Source organism: Podarcis vaucheri, assembly GCF_965113315.1.
Source record: "Podarcis vaucheri genome assembly, chromosome: 10".
NCBI classification, from domain to species: domain Eukaryota; kingdom Metazoa; phylum Chordata; class Lepidosauria; order Squamata; family Lacertidae; genus Podarcis; species Podarcis vaucheri.
Genome location: NC_138748.1, coordinates 9295378 through 9315491, shown reverse-complemented (window position 1 = coordinate 9315491; position 20114 = coordinate 9295378). Strand labels below are relative to the sequence as shown.

At 40.3% G+C, this 20114-nt stretch overlaps 2 protein-coding genes across 5 annotated transcripts in view; one reads left to right on the top strand and one right to left on the bottom strand.

The window, feature by feature from the left end:
* Nucleotides 1-9070, top strand: part of COG5 (component of oligomeric golgi complex 5) — a 165730-nt gene extending 156660 nt beyond the window's left edge. Inside the window, exon 23 of one of the 3 annotated variants that reach the window (XM_082239602.1) lies at nt 8932-9070. The gene's annotated coding sequence lies outside the window, so the exon portion shown is untranslated. Of the gene's footprint in view, nt 1-24; nt 105-4557; nt 4802-8931 lie in introns of those variants that run through there. The other 2 variants (XM_082239603.1, XM_082239604.1) reach the window with 2 other exon arrangements.
* HBP1 (HMG-box transcription factor 1) lies at nt 1-18883 on the bottom strand. Of its 2 annotated transcripts, none has more exons than XM_082239723.1 (11): nt 18757-18883; nt 13123-13315; nt 11779-12013; nt 10694-10826; nt 9814-9925; nt 9615-9727; nt 8915-9071; nt 6864-7008; nt 4808-5134; nt 2969-3110; nt 1-1454 (listed from the first exon to the last, which is right to left on the bottom strand). In XM_082239723.1, exons 1-11 carry the CDS (start codon nt 18769-18771, stop codon nt 1443-1445), a joined length of 1584 nt encoding a protein of 527 aa, XP_082095849.1. In that variant the 5' UTR covers nt 18772-18883; the 3' UTR covers nt 1-1442. The 2 variants fall into 2 exon arrangements, with proteins under 2 accessions (XP_082095849.1, XP_082095850.1); XM_082239724.1 differs by having other exon boundaries at nt 13123-13311; nt 18757-18867.
* Between the last annotated feature and the right edge of the window lie 1231 nt (nt 18884-20114).

Below are 20114 nucleotides of genomic sequence, written 5' to 3'. Positions count from 1 at the left end.
TTCTAATGTCACTTTTTAATTTAGAAACCAAAGCATTTTGTATCACAAAAAGGCTCTTTTCCCTGGAGACACTGAAACAAGATTTTCATGTAAAGAGCTTCTAAGCTGACCACAAGAAAAACCTTTTGTGTATACAATACACATTTACTTCTTGGCAACAATCCTTGAGGTTTAAAGTCGCATTTTTCATATTACATAATTCTTTATTCCATGTACATTGAAGTAACAATGTTTTTATCTTAAACTCATGCTATATTCTGAGTGGAAATCTACTTTATTAAAAATCCTATGCATTCTTGCTTTAAGTGCTCCTCCTATGTAGCAATCATATAGATGGGTAATGGCATTTAGTCACAACTCATTTGATGTACATAATACTAGACAATACATTTTACAAATTTATTTGAAATACATGAATATAGTGTGCAAAATCATAGGAGCAACATCATAGACATGTCAGGTGCTGAAATTTATTGTTGTGATTCTTAAACAGAAACACACTCTTTATTTAGTAACATTAAAAGCTATGTTGTAATGTTCACAGCAAAAGTAGCCATAAATCTAACATATTTCCTCTACTTTTAGATAGATGGAGGGGAAACAGTAAAGTGCAAATGTTGCACCTACAGTAAGTGCAAAGTTTGTCCCCACCATAAAAGATGTCTTATGGCAAAATAAAATCTTTAAAATATGCAGCATAGGAACACCCATCTCTCCCCCCCCCCTGGCAAAAACACCTCTTTAAGAATAAAATGGTGACACCACAAGAAGCACCATTCTTTTGGGATAATGCAAGTAACGAATTTAACCCTGGGCCTTTATCAAGAGCCCTGGCAATTCTGCAATCCTTTTCATTCTTGCTGGGAAGAGATCACACCTCAAATAATTTATAAATGTGTTATCTTCCCAAAAAGATAACAATTTTGCTACATATAGTATATACATTTCCTATCCACTTAGCCACACATCCTGGTAACTTGTTGGCACTGGGCAAACGAGAAGTTCATATATTATGTCAGAAAATCCCAGCTCCCAGATTTGTAGTTAATTACATAGTTTGTGCAATACATATTAATCAGCAATAAGAATCAATGTATAAACAGGTTACATATTTAAAATTCCCCTTTTTTGCATTTTTTCTTAAAAATAAACATTTATACAAAGCTCCTCTTCCTACTATACTTTAGCACCACAGGATATCCATTTTCAAGCCTATTACACCTGATAGACATATATGTAGTTTGGAAGAAAAATAAGGCAATTTGGTTTTTAAATGCTGATAGTTTTTAGCTTTCTTAATGCTCTACTGTAATAAGCAAATTCTCATTCCTAACAACTCACTGCTGCCAGTATTTTATGGTCGCACCTTCACAACAAATCATGAATTCTTGATCATCAAGTCTTCTTCCACTATGTATTTGTAGAAGAATTCCGATCTAATGTTATTGTGAACCCTGTAAAAATGAGAACCAGAAATTAAGATGAACGCGTTGAGTGTGAGACTCAGTTTGCACATGGAAGTATGTTACCATGTATATTACCTGCTTCAGCACAACCACACACAAAAACCCCCAATGGCAACCCTGGTGGAAGAACTTTCAGGTCATCTTGTGCCAATATATTTAATCCAAAAGCATTGCATTGGATCCAGGTTCCTTTCCTACAACAGAAATATTTGGTCTAAAAGGGAACCTAAGGATCCAACTCATAATAAATACTTTCTACAACTGGTTTTCCTTAAAGCACCTATCGCAAAATGAGTGTTACTTTATTCCTTTCCCCCATTGTAAGGTGGTTTCAAAACCTGCCCAGAATGTAAAAGGCAAAGCCTTTCTATAGTCCTGTGTAGACTTTAGCTAGTTTATGGCTTCACCTATTGTTTGCGGCTTCACCTATTGGTTAGAAATAATGTTCTCTTTGTTGGCTCTGGCTTCTATGGCTTGAGGCAGTGCTGGCATCAATTTAATAAATTGATGGGGGGGAGTGGGGATGATTGATGCACTGCCATAAGGCTGAGTACTTGGTCAGTGCCAAAATATTGCTCTTTCAACAGAGCAATATGGTATATGGCCAGGGAAAGCAGGACTTTTTGAATGATGATGATACACAGATTACCGTATTTTTCGCTCCATAGGACGCACCGGACCATAGGAGGGGGAGAACAGGGGGGAAAAAAATTTTCTTGTTCTCCCCTTCTAAAACAAGGTGCGTTCAAGGTACATTCACCAGAGCTGGTGGGGCTGGTGGTGGAGGGAAGCGCTGCTTTCCCCCACCGCCAGCCTCAAAGATCCCTGAAGCCTTTGGAGCGCAGCACCCGCTGCCCTGCAGAGGTTTGCGCGCAGCCGTCCCCAAGCTAGAGCAGCAAGACGGAGCCCTCCCTCTTGCTGTTCTGTCTTGGGAACAGCCTTGCTAGCTTCTGCAGGACAGCGGGGTGAAGGCACCCCGCTGCCCTACAGAGGTTTGCGCGCAGCCGTCCCCAAGCTAGAGCAGCAAGACGGAGCGCTCTGCAGTGCTCCGTCTTCCTGTTCTGGCTTTGGACTTAGCAGCGCAGCCTGCATTCGCTCTATAGGACGCACACACATTTCCCCTTAATTTTTTTTTTTGGGGGGGGGAAATGTGCGTCCTATAGAACGAAAAATACGGTAGTTTTCTTAGACATTTGCTATAAGCAACTCTATGAGATTCTTGCCCCTACCTTTAGATGTTAACATCTACATGGGGAAATGCAAAAAAAGAGACTTTTTTACCCAACCTTTTGTGCATTATCATACACTATCATGAAAAGGGTAACTTTGAACACGGACAAATGATTTCCCTATGAAAGGAAAAGCCTGCTGGTAAACATGGGGTTACATTTCAAATTTCACAGAGAATGTAGGGACGGGTGCCCTGCAGTTCAGAAGTATTCTACGTGAATTCCCAAGCACCAAGATGTGCGCTAAAATGTCAAAGTAGAGGAAAAACATACTGAATTTGTTCGTTTCCGTTTCCAGCAGTCGGGATTTAAACGTTTTTGTTCTTCAGCCAAGGCCTTGGCTTCTAATGTGTACATCCGCCTTTCTTCATTTTTCATTTTTTTCCACCTGTCACCAAGTATCACACTTATGGCTCTGCAGGAGAAATATTTAGGAAATAGTCAATGCAAGAATCCAGCAGCACATGTAACATTTTCTAGTATCCATTTCCTTTCTGAGGATAGCACAGGATAAAAATTATATACAAGAAAACACTCAAGTGTTCAGAGATAATGTCCTTGTTCAAGCTAAGTGCAATTGTTTTTTTATCCTGTGACACTGAATTAACTGAAAGGCAGGAAGTCCTACATGATTTTGAAGATATTTGTAAGTAATTTGTCAAATTTGGAAAACTATTTTTCTGTAAGCATGGATGATGGTAGAGCAAAGCATTCAGCTCATTACAGGGCCTTAATATTCAAGACTTCTACATATGTAATTAATACGCATTATGCTTGCATCTCCTTATTGAATACAAATACATTTCAATTAGACATCTATTACTATAATTCACACAATAAAGTGTTTTATATTTATCCCACTTATCCTGACAACTAATCTTAAAAAAATGGACGAAGCAAGTTCACATTGGGCCAGTCCAAAGTTGCAGAGTTTGGAAGAGTATGTATGTACTTTGCTTTAGGCATATAAAGATGTGTCCAAAACATACGGCTTGTGGCTACTTTAATAACAGTATATAAGAAACCACTGATAAATAAATTCAACATTAATATAGTTCTCCTTTGCTGCTATTCAGCAGTGCATACTCCCAGATAAGTGTCTGTAGGATTGCAGCCTAGAATACATAACATTTCTGCCAAGCATGACAACACCACCACCTACCATTTTTATCAGGAACAGGCAAACTCAGCCCTCCAGATGTTTTGGGACTACAACTCCCATCATCCCTGACCACTGGTCCTGTTAGCTAGGGATGATGGGAGTTGTAGTCCCAAAACATATGGAGGGCCAAGTTTGCCTATGCCTGATTTATATAATGCATACTTTGAGACAAGCTTACAATGAAGCATCTTGAGATCTGTTCCCTTTGTTTAAGCACCACTTTCCTAACTGAAAGCACGTGTTCCTCAATTTAAAATGGGGATGGCTAACCTACGTTCCTCCAGTACGGCTGGACCACAACTCCCACCATCCTCAATTGTTGGCCATGCTGACTGGCTGATGGGAGTTAGAGTCCCAACAACAGTTGGATGACCAGAGGTTATCCATCCATTCATTGAAGAAAAAGAAGAGGTTTAGCAACCACATCTTTAAACACGCCCCATAATCATGGAAGCATGTAGTTAGTGTCCAGGAATAGACACTAATAAGCCAAGCAACCATGTAGTTTTTTGTAATTATGCCACGTCATAATTTTGTTCCCGCCTGCTTCCCATTCCATCCATCAAAAATGTCAATAGCACTGTAATAGTGAATTTTGTCAATGGCAGCATGCCCTGAGTCAGACATGATGTCCCTTAATGATGAGTGCTTCTTACTCTCTGCTCCTTTAGAGGAAACTTCTTTGTTTGTTAATCCAGAGTTTCCAATGAGATGCAAACTGGGAAACTGTGTTTTAAGCGCTTCTACAAACCCACTGCTTGACCCTTGGTTGTACAAAGAACATTACATCAAACCACATCAATATGCAAGTTTCCATTTTGGAATCATTTTCAAAGGCAATTTTGCAAGACCCCAATGAAAATAATATTTCGTTTATCAGGCCAGCAACCCACACCTGAACTCTCTGCACTTAAAATGTAAATCACAATTAGAAGCATACACATTCTTACCTGTTATCTTTCCCTGGATACATCTGAGTATATTCTACTCTGTACTTTTTGGCAAAAAGCATGAAGGCATTCATTGGTCTTTTGCATTTGTTGGGAGAAGTGGCATTCACAGTACTTGCAGTCCCTGAGCTGTGGCTTTTGCTGGCTTTACTATACAAAGAATTGGGTGAAGTCTGTGATGACTGCGCAGGTCCACAGTTTGTACTGCATTCTGATCTTTCAAAGTCTTGGCTTCCTGATCCTCCACAAGATAAAGAAGCACGGCGTTGGCGAGCCATACTACTTAGCACATAAACCGCAGAGGAATCCATCGGTGTAAAATCATAACTGAAAGGGAGAAATCCGTTTAAAAAATAAGTTGCAGGTTTTATTTTTCAAGTCTAGGTTTACTCTCAAATAGTGGTGTGAGGTGAGAATATTCTCCAGAGAATAATCTCGAGAATGAGACTATTCTCCCCAAACTGTAAATTCTAATGTAAGAACCAGTTTTACAGCCCACATTTTAAAAATCTAGTAAATAACTTAAAACTCCTAGAAGAAGAAAACACAGCTTCTAACAAACTCGGTGAATTTTACACAACCATCAATTTTGTTCTATGATCAGATGATCAGTGTGGAACTGAAAGCTCTGTTACCAGTGGAGATGAAGATGGTGACTTATCCTCTTAAGATGTTTGAGGAGTCAATATAAATTTATAAACATTTGACACTTGTTACTTAAAGCCTATTTTTAAAATAAATTTATTTCTTGTGACAATTTATCAGTTATAATTTAAATACGTTGTATGTTGCCTTACTTGTCTAAGCAAATAGTAATTTGCATTTCTGATGTTATGTCACTTGTCATTACTGATTATTTGTGTTTTATTTTCTGGAAATAATAGCATTTATTTTAAACTTTATATTGATTGTATTAGTGTTGCACTGAAAATACTGTACCATGCAGATATGCTTATTAAATAACATACTCTTGTAGCGGTCCTGAGGTTTTTTAGAGTCCCTTTACTTTAAAAGCTACATTTCATACATACACAACATAATTAGAATTCAAAGTTGATGGTAAATATACAGTTAGTAGCAGGCTTAGTAATTAACATGAGTCATTCATGCTGAATTTTCAATTTCAAGTTTGGTGCAAAACAATTAATAAAAGTATCTGTACAGTTTTTGGTTGTCATCTGAACAAGTTTACCCATGAATAAACATGTATATTAATGAATTATAACATTTCCAATGCATTGAAAATGATATCATTTCCAATGCATTAAAATGATATCATTTTCAATGCATTAAAATGGTATCATTTTCAATGCATTGAAATGAATATTCTCCTATTTTAAATGAAAATTCTCTAATATTCACCTTAATCAAGAATATTCTCCAAAAAATTATTCTCAAGAATTTAACATCACCTCTCTCAAATAATACCTAACAATGCTCCCATTTGCTGGCTCTTGTCCTCCATCTCATTTAGTATATCAATTAGAGGTAAATTCATCTCTTATTCATGCCACACATTCTAACTGAAGGCTTGAAACTGGTCGTTTTCTACCCCCTAGTGGAAGAAAACTGATAATTCTATAATTTTTTTATTGATACTACAGGTAAAGCTGATATACAGTCAACCATGAATAAGGAAAACACATTGCTAAAATATAGTTCATGTGCCCAACATTTCCAAAAATAACATCCAATATTGCATTTAAACTGCATTCTAAAAGTGTTTTTTTTAAAAAAAAAACCCTGCACAATCAGTTTTATTTAAGATTGCCATCATCTGCTACTTGTTCAAGGTACTGTAAGAAAAATAAATTCATAAAGTCTGAGAAACATCATTGACTGCTTTTTGTGTGTGTTTAAAATTTAAACTGGAATAGAAGGAACCAAGAAATTGTTAGTAACACCTAAGAAAAGCATGGAGAAATGGTTAACTTGATACTTACACTATTTATCTATTAGTTATATTCATGTGTCTTTCTTCCACCAATCAGTGCTCAAGGTAGCAAAAAAAACCCAATTGAAATAAAATAAAATACTGTCCATTCTTAAGAGTTACCTTTTGAATGTATCAAACACACCCGAATCATCGAAATTAATGGCATCAGGGTGTCCTGGAGGTAGACATGTATCTCCAATGTGCATTTCACAACATGGAATTCCATGCTGAACCACAGTCAGGCTCGGATAAAAAGATGACCAGCCTGAATGGAAAAAAACTTTGAATTAGATAAATAGTCCAGCAACTCAGATTCTCTTTGAGTCCCAATAGCATGAAACACAATTCTATATACATCTGCTCACAAATAAGCCCCGCTGTGTTAAATGTGGCTTCCTCCTTAGCAAATGTATTTAGAATCCAAATATCAAGAATATGAAGGCGCTTTAAGCAATCAGACAAAGATCTGCCAGGCTCTCACTAAGAGTGGAAAAGTGAGTTGGAGGAATGCTCTTGCACTCATTCATCTGTTTTGCAGTTTCTCTTCCCTTCCACTGTTTCCCTCCCATTGTGAACACTGGGATAACAATTACTGAGAGAGATTTAGATCAATTACTGACCTGGTCTCTCTCTCTCCAGAGTTTGGGAGCATGTTGTGGGATCAGGACAGCTTTTGATCCGAGCTGTTCCCCAACCCTCCCTGACACACCTTTGAATCAGTTTCAACATGCCCAATTCTGGGCTGGGCTAGGGCATCAAGAGGTTTCTGCACCAGGGTGGGGGCGAAATCTGACATGAAATTTCTTTCTATAGTGTTGGCATCGAATTTCTTGTCTCTAATGTCAGAGAGGGAGACCCAATATATCCTATGATCCCTGGGCACTGCACCCTTAGTGTTTCACGATTAGAAATAAAACACATAAGGAACCTGCCCAAAGTGTCATGGAGTCACCACATATGTAGAGAAAAGGGAGAAAGAGGCTTTAGAATCTCAGTATTTTCTTCAGAACAGGAAAAAAATTGTTCACGTCAATTTTTAAATTGCTTATTTTAAACATATCCTACCACCAAAGGAATGGATAATCTAACAGGACTTCACCACTTTCACCAAGGAAAATATTTCACAAATAAGAGCTTACGGCTTTCCCTCTGCTCCATATCAATATCCAAAAAGTCATGGGTATGATGTTATCTAAATTTAGTCATGCTTAACTCCTACTGAAATCAGTGAGGCAACTGAATAATGTCTGCAAGAAAATGCAAACAGCACTGTTTTCCAGGGAACTTGAGCAAAATTAAGTGTAGTAGGATCAGGAGTTATTTGGTAAAGAAAGCTCTTCCCAGAAGTTGAATGGTTTCAGTTGTTCAAATTCTATACAAGGGCAACAGTTGATTTTCAGTATCATGGAAGACATCAAACTTTTCCAGTACCCTAGGACCTGCTGTGCCTGCACATAAAGGAGTTCAGATGGCACAAACCAAACGAATGTTACAGCGTAACATCATGGCAATCAAAATATTCACCATTGGGATGCTACATGAGTTTCATTGCAAGAGATAGCAAACGCTTTAATTTACACATAGGTATCTACCATGCTGGAACCTGCCAGAAGAGTTCCAGACCTCCTTCTCCAGCAGGTATTTGCATTTAACATAAGCCTGCTGTTCTATATTTATTTTTATCCTGCCTTTTTCCCTGACAGGGACTCAAGGCAGCTAACATAAAAATAAAGAAGTGCTAGAAACTTAGAAAGAGCAGTAATTAAAAAACAATCAAACATTTACATATGGATATCTTTTAAAATCTGGTAAAACCATACAAATAATTATAATGAAAACAGTATGACACTGGCCCTACCATTAAAAATTGACAGTTCCCAAAAGCCTGTTGGAACAAGGTTTTATTTTCCTCAGAAAAAAAGAGGTGTTCGCTAAATGTACTAACGCTGGGAGGTTGAAAGAATTGAGGAGGATGTACATGGAAGTTTTAGACATTTTCTGCACAGAGACAGAAGAGACTGCAGAGATGAAGAAGAAAGTTTTTGACATGGTAATAGATTGGGTTTTTTAAGACTATGACAGTTTATGGCAATAAGATGATGACTGGATTACCAGAATATACTGTACAGTGATGTTCTACATGCATTACAATAGTTATAATAATTTCTTACCTTTGTTTTTAACATAGAAAGGATGATCTAGTCTACACTCTACAGTAAGCAAGCCATCTGTCACTGTGCCAGGATCAAAAGTCAATTTTAGAACTGACTCGCCAAATGAAACACTTTCTTCATGGGATATCAACTTCAAACCATCAGAACCATATCCCTGTAGAACAGGCGAGCTTTGGTTATTCAAGGAACACGTGAGGCCACGGACAGTGAAACTACTCTCATCCTAAAAGAACTAAGAGTGTGTCATTTATTTGGCAAAAACAGTCACTTTCTCCTTCCCACAATATTTCTGGCTCAGCCACTAACATTTATTTCACTTTAGTCACTAGATTAGTTTACTACATATATGATCAGCCACAATGGGCAAGACGTGTCAGGCAGGATTTCTTTAATATGAAATCAGCCTAGTTTGCAGCAGCACTTCAAAAGAGGAAACTTTCCCTTTGACACTATCACCAAATAATTTAGCATCAGCTTTTCTTGAGCAAGCTGCCATTGCTCCTGGATATGCAGCCAAGTAGCCAACCATACCTTTCGACTCCTTCCTCACAGGCTATCCTATTAAGATGGCTGCATGTAAATGCTTTCCTTTGCTGTCTGTCTCTCTTTAAAGCATGCAACGTTCAGAAATTAACTCAGGCAAGCAGCTGATAAATTGCTGTGGTCATTACAAAAGAATATGAAAAGAAAAACTTACTTTGTAAGTACTCACTGAATCATCCATTTCATTTTTACAGGCTGTGGACCTAGCAAAATCTTCAGCATTCTCCCATTCCTTGTTGCGTCCTTTATGAAAGCATAAACGTGTTCCTAAAGTTTTATTAAAAAGAAAATTAGTGTCATCAAAATGGCAAACCCAATTATTAAATCCTGCCATGTAATATATGGCATTTTACCTTTAAGGAAACAATGCCAAACAGTTGGAGGCCAGGAATGGCACCATCCTAGATCATCGTCGTCTGACAGGGATGACATACAGAAAATTCCAGACTCCGATTCACTATTTGTCTGTTGAGAAAACAAAGCCACATAAAGGTATTTAAATAAATATTTCTAGGTGGACAATATGATTATTTTTCAGTTTCTTGCAAAACCAAGCTGCATGGGGTTTCTAATATTTCACTTAATCACTGCTATGTCTATTCCCAAGTATTCTTAAATTTTACTTCTTTTATATGACTCTTTGTAGCAACTACATTATGGAACAAATCTTTCACACACCAAAGACCCAGTTCCATATTTAAGCATTCCTATGCTACTCTCCTCATTTCTGCCTGTCTGTCTGTCTCTGTCTCCCTCTCACACACAAAGCTCACCCCACTTTAGTGTGTCCCCCTGATGCTAGACAAAAATGACACGTGCAACATGATTAAGGCAAACAGAAAACTGCCAAGACAGCTGTTCTCAAAAGTAAGCGATGCTAAAAATGTATGTTTTAAATTGGCCTAAGAATCAGAATACAATGTTCTGTATTGACAGTAGTAGAAATGAATAAGACAACATTCCATGTGTTTTGATGTTTTGTTTTACAGCTTCTCTCATGTTTTAATCTACTCGCCAAGCATAAAATAGTGAACATCACAAAGCTTGGTCTTTTGTAGTTCATTCTGTACCTCCCTTGGATTGTGAGCTCTTCAAGCTATGTACGCTACCACAAAGATTGCTCCCAACACTAAACAAGTAAAAAATCTAAATGAGCAGCTGGCAAAGTAAAGCTATTTCAATTTCTAAAAAGTTTAAATCTGGTCTTTAGCTAGTTCAATAAACAAAGCTTACCCTTTCATGTCTGACAGGTGTTTCATCAATGTGATGCTTAGGAAAACCAGAGTCACTCTGAGAGGATTCTAGTGGAGGACGTGCATAGGAATGTAAACTTTTGCTTGTAGCTATTAGATGAACAGGAGATGATCTAGGAAATAATTGTTAAATATATATATATAAGCAGATATTGCTCAAGGAAGGAAAGAAGGAAAAGCATCACAGGTACACCAAGAGTAATTTATTGACAATTCTGAGATAGTAATGTCTTAGTTGCTTCTTTGAACAGACCAAAATCAGTGGTTCCTTAAAAAATAAAAATCTTTAAATGTGTTTGGCCAATAAATTATACTCTGTAACTTCGAGGTCTTTTCTCCCTTTGCGTATTTGGCAATGGAACATAATGCTGCTAACATTTCTGTGATGTGCTTGGTTTTATCAACAAATACTGTGCTCAATTTTTTTACTATTTTTTACTATTATCACAGTCTGCCCCAGTGTTACCAAAACACATAGATGAAAAAGAGGTTAACACAGCAAGTAGTCCAACCAATGCTCATTGGTTGGGGGCTGGGGAATAAACTTAGTAAGTTCCTTGAAGACCTCCTTATTACAGGCTATAGCTGGGGGACACAAGGGAGAATCAGCCCTTTAGCTACAGTGTTCTACATGGCAAGGCAGCCTAGAAGCTCCAACTTCCTGCCACCCTTTCAGCTACAGAACAGTGACTGAGGGGCCCAAAGCAACAGCGAGCAACATTTTGGTTTATTTAGATCGTAAGCAAGTAGACTGGGTGGCACACAAATAGAAGGAGCAAAAATAAATTTAAACAATAAACTGCTAAAGCAAGTAAACATGGTAATTGTCAACAGCCTACTTTTAAAAACAGGGACTCTGCAATTACCATTATTTTTTTTGTTTCATGTTATTACATGTTTAAAACAGTTGCTATGCCTTTAGACAACCACCCATGCAAGGAGGTTCCAGTTGTAAAAGGGTAGTATCCCAGAGTTTAATGCAAAATAAAACTCTTTAAGCAATATGAATAATGCTGCAAGCTACAAAATGGATAGAAATGTAAGAAATGTGAATCAACACCACACCTGTTATAAAAAGAGCACTGCATTAGAGGGCTCTGTGGACTAGTAGCTATGTTTGCCAATTCTGTCAACCAGTTCACTCCATTCTCACAAGTATAAGCATTTTCTGAACTGCTGCTTGAGGTATGCTGGTTCCATGAAGGCCTTGAATATTCCTGATGCGAGACATCAGCACTCAGCTGGAAAAGTGCAGGTGGGGTAGAATCAGTGTGAACAGCCTGCAGTTCAGGAAGATCATCTGCAAAGAAGAGCACATGGTCTGATTGATTCCTACGGATTAGACCAGAACAACCTAAGGTCTAGAGGTCAATTAAGGTCGATCTCCCCGACTATTATGATTCAGGGGGGACGACGACAAATTTCCTATTGTCCATGGGCATTTCCTACCTTCAAGGCCCATCACTGCACCATCACACCAAAATGGGAACATGAAATGTCCTGAGCTGGGTGGAAGGAGCCCACGCCTCTAACTACACCAGTATTGTCTGTTTCTGGAAAGGCTTTTGCTGACGCAGTTTGGGATTTTGACACTGCTTATCCCATAGGCCAGGGATTATCAAATTATGCCAGCAGCATTGGAAATGGAGGGTGATATATGTATGTTCTGAACTGTCCCATCTGAGTTTATGTTTAAACACAGGAGTCTCCAGAGCAAGCAACTTGGTATGTTTCTGGAGGGTCCCTTAATAAAAGCTACACTGAACACACAATATCAAGCAATGAAGAACTCAACCCAACATTTGTGCACCACCTCATATTTGCATGACTGGAGCAGATATTGACAGAGGTGGAGCTTCATGTGCAAGTTCCTCAAATTGGACAGATATTATATTATTTAGAATATTTGGAATTAGCAATGCCCAGATTCTTTGCAACCAACCTTATCTTGGTGTTTTCATCTAGTGAAAGGTATATTGTCGCCCTTTGGGAACAGTCTTCTCAAAAATGAGGAAATCATATGGCATCAGCAAAGAAGCAGAAGACATCCACCAATTGTGGCCCACTTCCAGCACATTCATGTTGCTATTATTACAGCATTCTCTGCAATTTCAAGCTGACAATGCTCCTTCCCTCCATGGCAAACTGAAGGGAGTTTCCAAACGCATTTGTTTTTTGGCATAGAATCAAGTCATTCAAGGGAATGCAATAATAAGAATTCAGCAAGTTTGCCTAATTCCCTTGCATAGACCCAATATGCACTCTAGATCTTGGCCAAAGTATCTGTGCTGAATGAGCCCCACTCTCAACTCTACATATGATTGGATGGTACCCAGTGAATGTTATATGACTCTCATTGTGTAACACAAATGCATCCTCAGTTTATTTTAAGAAAGCCAGAGTATTTACCAAGCTCCATGTGCTCATCACAAGATGCATATCCAGGAGAAGATGGGAGGTTCTCATTACACTTCAGTAATTCCAATGATTCGTTCATCCTTGAAGTTCTCTTGTCCACCACTAACAGGAGTTTCTGCACTGCATTAGGCATCTGGTTAGTCTTAACTTCCCAAACCATGGTAGGATGCTTCAAATTATCTGACTTAAGCAGAATGAGAAAATTACATGCATTAAGTTACTTAGCTACAGTTACAACTGCATGAAGATGGATTACCAAGATCACCCCCAACTCTCTATAAAAAATTTTTGCCAATTAAAATGTCTCCAAGACTCATAGCTAACCCTTGCCTGACATTATTGTTATACATAGACTAGACAATTCATCAAATATAACATCTCAGCATGATTCTTTATACAACCATTGCATTCATTGGTTAAAATGATGGAATGGTATATTTTATAGTAAGAGCTACTCTAACTAAATTCAATTTCTCCGAATTTGAGGCAGAAAAAGGAATATTTTGCTTCTTTCACAGGGTTGAAGAATCTTCATCAGTGTGTTAGAAACATCAATGCTGGCTCAGTGCTGATAACACCAAGGTTGCTGGTTTGATCCCCATAAGGGACAGCGGCATTGCAGGGGGGTGGACTAGATGACCCACGGGGACCCTTCCAACTCTATAATTCTACTACTACAACCATCCTAACCATAGGGAATTGACCTACAATGGCTTCTAAACAGAGAACAAGGCTAGGAACATACATACATATGAGCAACCTAATTGGAACTCTGAACTCCCAACTTTGTGATGGGCTTCTGCAAAGAGAACAAAGTGGTGAGGATGTCAGAAACTACCCAACAGCCAGTCTTGCAACTGACATTTACCCTAAAATGCTTGACAAGTGGGACTGAGCAAACAGTTCTTTTGTCACCCTCATTGATGCCAAAGATGGAAATGATGGAAGTTATTATTTGACATTTGGAAAACCAAGTACACCTTCCACTTGTAATAATGTTGCTACGCAAAGCATCAGCTATGGTGTTGGCCTTTGGCCACAGCTGCCATAGCCACTGCTGCCTTTATGGATGCTAGCTTGATCACTGAAAAAGACCAGAGTTTCAGCTGTGGTGAATTAAGGCTGCAAAAGAAGGCTGTAGTGGATGCTGCTTGGCCAACCATCAAGCACGCAGGATAGCATGTATTCAGCAAAATGATAATCCAGACACTTTTGTGCTCAGATGTTGACTTGAGGGGGAGATTATTACACACTGGGAGATCTTCCTGTATGTCCGAGGAAGACACCTTCCATAAACCCCAGTGCTTCATCCCTGCTGGGAGTTGACAAGACTGGTCTGGCGAGGTGTATGAACCTCCTTTGGCATGTAAACGTACGTACAGCAGAAGTAAAAAAGTTTACTGACAAGCCAATACAAGTTCCACAGTGACCCTGTCATTCTCAGTCTTATAGAGAGGTGTGAGAAACAAGTCACAGAGGCAGCAGGCAGGGTATATACACATGAGAAAAGTGAGGGCTACATTAGAGGCCAAGAAGCAAGTCAATGGCTGATATCCAAGAATGAATAAAAGCAAGACTTGATGAAACCTGTTGTTTAAATTTCTTATTAACTGATGTCATTACTTTCTAATGTTGTTTTATGATTTCAAGGTAATGTATACTTAGTAGGATGTTTTATGCAGATAAAACTAAAATTTTATAGCAGTATTTAACATTCTCAGAAGGTAAAATTAAAATTATTTGGTTTTCCAATTTATGTGTTTTTTAATCAAACGTAGCTTTACCAAGCTAAATGTTGTCCAATAACAAACATAATGGCAGATTTGAATTCCTCACACCCAAAAAAAATTTTTTTTAAGACTGCTCACTGAAGAAATTTGCAAAAATTAAGTTTCACTCCCTAAAATGACACACCCTTCTAAAGCAATAACTTGTTACTCTGAGTAATAACAAAAGCCAGCCATAAGGTCTTTGCATATGTAAGATAACAATGGATAATTTACAAATTAAAACCAAGGCAGAACAGCAACAATCAAACATCATGCATAAACACTTTCCTTTATGCATCTTGAAATACAGAATCAGTCTGTAAACAGCAAGATTCAGCCATAATTTATACAAAAAACCTCTGGAAGACAAAATTTGCAAACTTCAAGCTACTGAATAAAGACACAACTTAAACTCATATCCCAACATCACTCCTAACAACAAAGTCAGCTGGTAAGTGCCAACCACAGTGTAGCCAAAATGGGGCTTCTAAGAAATAAGAGGGAACATGTGCAGGAGAATTCCAGAACTAGTTAAAAAGAAAGATAGGGGAAAACCCTAAAGGGGGGGGGGGACTTAGACACAGACCAATGAGACGAGTGAGCATACTAATCCCGTGTTTTTTCAGGGAGGAGGAATCAAAAACTGAGGGAGAAGGGAAATGGAATGGTGTGTCCTAGAAGAGGACATGGCTGGCTAGAACCTGAGCAGTAGCACTCCATACTGCAACATTTTGTTTCAGGTCTCACTAGCATATTGTTTTGCTGTTCAGAGAAAGAAAGCCAACTACTGTAGTAAGCCAAAGAGCCAAACTGAGTCCCTGCAGGAATTGCATCTTGTCCCCCTCCACTTCGTGATTCAAAATTTGCCCACAGAACTTATCCACAAGGAAAAGATTTTTTAAAGTAAAAATAGAGCTATTCCACTCATTCTTACAGAATTCCATAGTGCAGTCATTTGCTGCCTAAAATGAGGATTGTGGGGTCGCTTAATGTCAGCTGACTGATAAGTGGGCAACCCCACCCATCTATCAAAATGGTCCGTGGAAGGGGCTGAAGAGCCACGTACTGGCTGGATATAGACCCAAGCTCTCCACTAGTCAGTAATCAGAGTAGGCTGCTCGAAAAGCAATATACAGGTGTGCGCAGATCTACAGAGGAAACTGAACTCATCCACTAGAGAAAAACAATGCCAGCTTTCACACACAGGAATCAATTTTGAGACAAAAAATGCAAATAAGGCATACAAGTAGGATTCCCCCCCCCCATGCTGTTTTCATCCTTAATAACTTGTAAGTCATTATATAAACACCCAGATGACTTTTCCACCATTGTCCTAAGAATCTTTTAAAAAATAATTAACTATTGATTGAATATTGTTTCTTTAATTTGAAGAAAATGATATTCACATGCCAGTACACAATATGAAAATGGGCAAGATTACAGTGTAGAAAGATGTTTCTGACCACACACTATAAGAAAGCCTTCCCAAAGAAGATTTGCATGGCTACTTCCCTGATGGCATTCTGCCAACAAATAAACACTTTTAATATTTTAAAACCTTTAACCTGCAGATGAGTTCACAACCTCTGTTGTGCAGTTAGCTAGCAGATGAGATTACCATCTGATGCAATATTACTTGCTGTTGCAGTTCTTATCATAAACTTGTATTTTACATTTCTATTCACCTTAAGATATCCACTGTATTTTAAAAACTGTTGCATTTCATTTCAGGTAGGTTTTGGCAGTGTTCATTTCATTCAACATTATAAACAAACAACAGATGCACTGTTAAGATTGCTTCACATGTTCCTATTGGACACTTGTGTGAATGATGCATGCTTAAAATCGTAACAGGCAAGGAAACCAAGTGCATTTGAAAACTAGTATCCCACTGTCAAAGATACCTTTACATGTATCAGTGAGCAGCCACGGGACAGCGCTTCCTGTAACACGCACACATCTTTATTTTAAAGAAGAAAAAGCCACCACCACAAAGCTTTCTCCTGTCTCACTTTATTCACCAGCAACCATCAAAGCAGCACAAGGCAAGTCACAGAAAGATTCTTCTCAGTTGGTGGATTCAGTGTTCCCTCCCCGCCCCCAAAAAAGGTCAAAGGGGGGAAGAAAGGGGGGGCAGTGCAGAAACAATGGTATCTTTACAGCTAGAGACAACAGTAGCCACCAGTGACCCTCTGGTCCTCCCTACAGCCAGGCTTGCCCTAGTGCACCCCCTCTGGCTCCTATTTGGCTTGCCATCTTCACGCAGCTCCAAGTTAAAGAAGGGTCAGGAACATTATCAAGGGTCTAGAAACCAAGCCTTATGAGGAACAGTTGAGGGGGTTGGGCATGTCTAGTCTGGTGATAAGGACTTGGGAGAGGAGATATGACAGCAACCTTCAAATATCTAAGGGGCTGTCACATGGAGCAACCTTAATTTCTCTTGCTCCAGAGGGTAGGACCCAAAACAATGGCTTCAAGTTACAGGAAAGGAAATCCTGACTAAACATCAGGAGGAACTTTCTGACAGTGGAACCGTCTCCCTCGTGAGGTTTTGGACTCTCCTTCCTTGAATAGTGTTATTATTATTATTATTATTAAATTTGAATACCACTCTTCATCCACAGATCACAGGATGCTTCACAACACAAACACACAATGCTTTTTTTAATTAAAAAAACAGGTTCTAAAGTAGAGGGTGGATGGCCCTCTGTCACGGAGAGGCTTTAGTCGAGATTCCTGCATTTGCAGGAGGCTGGACAAGATGACCCTGGGGGGGGGTCCCTTCCAGCCCTACACTCTGTTCTACGACTCTACGAAACTTGCACAAGGGAGAAGAGAGAGAAGCTGGATACAGCTGTGCGGTTACTTAATTGACACCACTGCCCACTGTTATACAAGCCGAGAAAAATGGAAGAGGGCGGCCAGCCCTGATCCAGCTAACTCCTCCTGCTGCGTTTCTGTCACTGTCAGCCCCGCCCCTCCCCCCCACCCGCGCGCGCAGCGTCTCGGGATCTGCGCAAAACAAGAACAGGAGGCGGGGGGTGGGAGGACTCTCTCGCGCGCCGCCCGTTCGCCAAGTATCTGTCACGCGCCTCGCGAGAGGGGAAGGAGGGAGGGGAGGCGGTTGGGAGTCACGCGCGAGAGCACGAGCCGCGGGCCGCCGATTGGTCCCTTTAACAGAGCGCCGAAAACCGGGCGGAGCCTCGCGAGCGGCCCGAGCGCCTCTCCCTCCGCCCCTCTCTGGTCACGTGGACCATTGCCTGGAAGAAGGAGCGCTCGCTCCTCGCCCGCTTGCTCCTTGTTTATAAACTTTTTCCTCGCAGGACACGGCGCATGCGCCCAAAGGCCCCATTCATTCAGAAGTGCGTAACAACAGGACGAGGCTTCGGGTGGGGGCGGGGAAAGGGGCCCGCGCCCCACAGCTGAGGGGGGAAACGCTCTCGGGCGTCGAGATGAGGGCCCGTTCCCCTCAGCTGGCCAAATCAACAAGCGGGTCTCTTCACGCAGGGCGAGGCGGAGGGGACCAAAAAGGAGAAACAGAAGTGCGGGGGGGGGGCTCTCCTCGGGTCTAACGCCCCCCCTCGCCTGTGGCAGTTTGCCCGTTGCCGTATTGGAGGGGGTCTCCCTCCCCCCCTCGGGGAGTCGCGCCCTCTTCTTCCTCCCCTCCTTTTCTCCTCAGCCGTTTTTCGGCGCCTCACAAAGTGACCGCCGACAAAAAGCTTCCCCTCTGCCCGCCACACCGCGACGGCCCTCAGGCGGGAAAGAAAAGCCTTCAAAACAACTCGTTCCCTGACTGTCCGTCCCCGTCCCTTCCTGACCGCCCCTCACGCTCGCTCCAAAACTTCTCGCTACTTACCAAACCCGTCGCCATTACAGGACTCCCTTCAGCTTTCTCTTTCCCCGCCCTCCCTCTTTCTCTCTCTCTCGGGAAAGCCCCGCCCGCCTTTTTATGGACTTTGGGCTCCCAATGGCTCCGGCGGACGCCCATCAAATGCTTCTTTCTGCTCATTGGATCTTGCGAATGCCTGTCAGGTTTCCTCCGTGGAAAACAGACTTGTTTTGATGTCCTTCCGCGCCTTCGGTTGGACGGGAGGCCCTGCCAGTCATCCCGAACGCAGAGTCGTAAATAAGTGTTGGCCGGCCTCCCGAGCCGCAGAGGAAAGTGGGATTTGTTGTTTCTCTTCGCCTTATAAGCTAGCTAGAGCAGGGCTAATGAACACCATTTCCCAGAAGGCTCTCGGTCGTTGGTAAACAAGACTCTTAGGGACACGTGTATTTGTTCAACCCGCATATTGTGGCCCTGTAGGGACCCTTTAAGTCAAACACAGTAGCAAGGAGGAGCGCTCCTGTTCTCCATATCGTAGATACGTCTCGAAGAAGGGGAGCGGTTAGGAAAAGAGATGGTTCAATGCAGATAAAACCCTCAAAAAAAGCCCAATCACGTTCGAGTTTTCCCTGACTTCCAGGCAATTGAGAGCAAGTCATTACTCTCTATATGTGCATGCTTAGGAAGTCTTATTGAATTAAATAATCATAATATTATGTATTTTATAACTATGCAAATAAACTTTTTTTAAAAAGATCAGAGAGAGAGATTGATCCGGAATGAGGAGCTGGTATAATAACCAAACCGCTGTAAGATTGTTTTCCGATCTGTGTTGATTATTTAAGGCCAGAGTGTTTTATGCAGAATGCTCCATTTCTCTCAACAGAGTAGCATTTGAAGCAGCATATGTTTTGGGGTGGTCATACTGCTTTTTTCAAAATAGGTGCATGACCCATAGTTTCACACTAAAATCTTGTAACTTTTCTAAGTTCTGGGGTCTATTTTTGTCCTGCTTATTTTGTGCTATAGCACAGATGGCAATAATACAGTACAGAAATATCGGGGGACACCTATTAAACCAGAACAATGTATCCAGTATGAACCCATCTTTAATGCACCATCAGTGCATGTTGCAGAATACACATACCGAAAACCACCAGTCCAGAGGGGCCCTAAATTACAAGAGAAGAAATCTCAGAAGGATGTCGAAAAGGAGAGTCAGGAAAATTAAATCACTCCAGCATGCTTGAAGGTTATTTTTAAGCACATAATAGAAATTAAAATGTAAACAGCAGCTTAGTGAAGTTACAAACAAGCCCAAGCATATGCCAGCATCATTGATGAGCACTAAAGGAAAGCTATAAAAAGGAGAGTGTGTTTTGGCTGTG

What these genes read in the sequence shown, in the direction of transcription:
- HBP1 (XM_082239723.1), bottom strand. An exon ending in CAGTGCTCTTTTTATAACAG is followed by an intron (nt 10,827 to 11,778) that starts GTGTGGTGTTGA and finishes ATTATTTCCTAG; the next exon opens with ATCATCTCCTGTTCATCTAA. An exon ending in ATTCAGTGAGTACTTACAAA is followed by an intron (nt 9,072 to 9,614) that starts GTAAGTTTTTCT and finishes CCTGTTCTACAG; the next exon opens with GGATATGGTTCTGATGGTTT.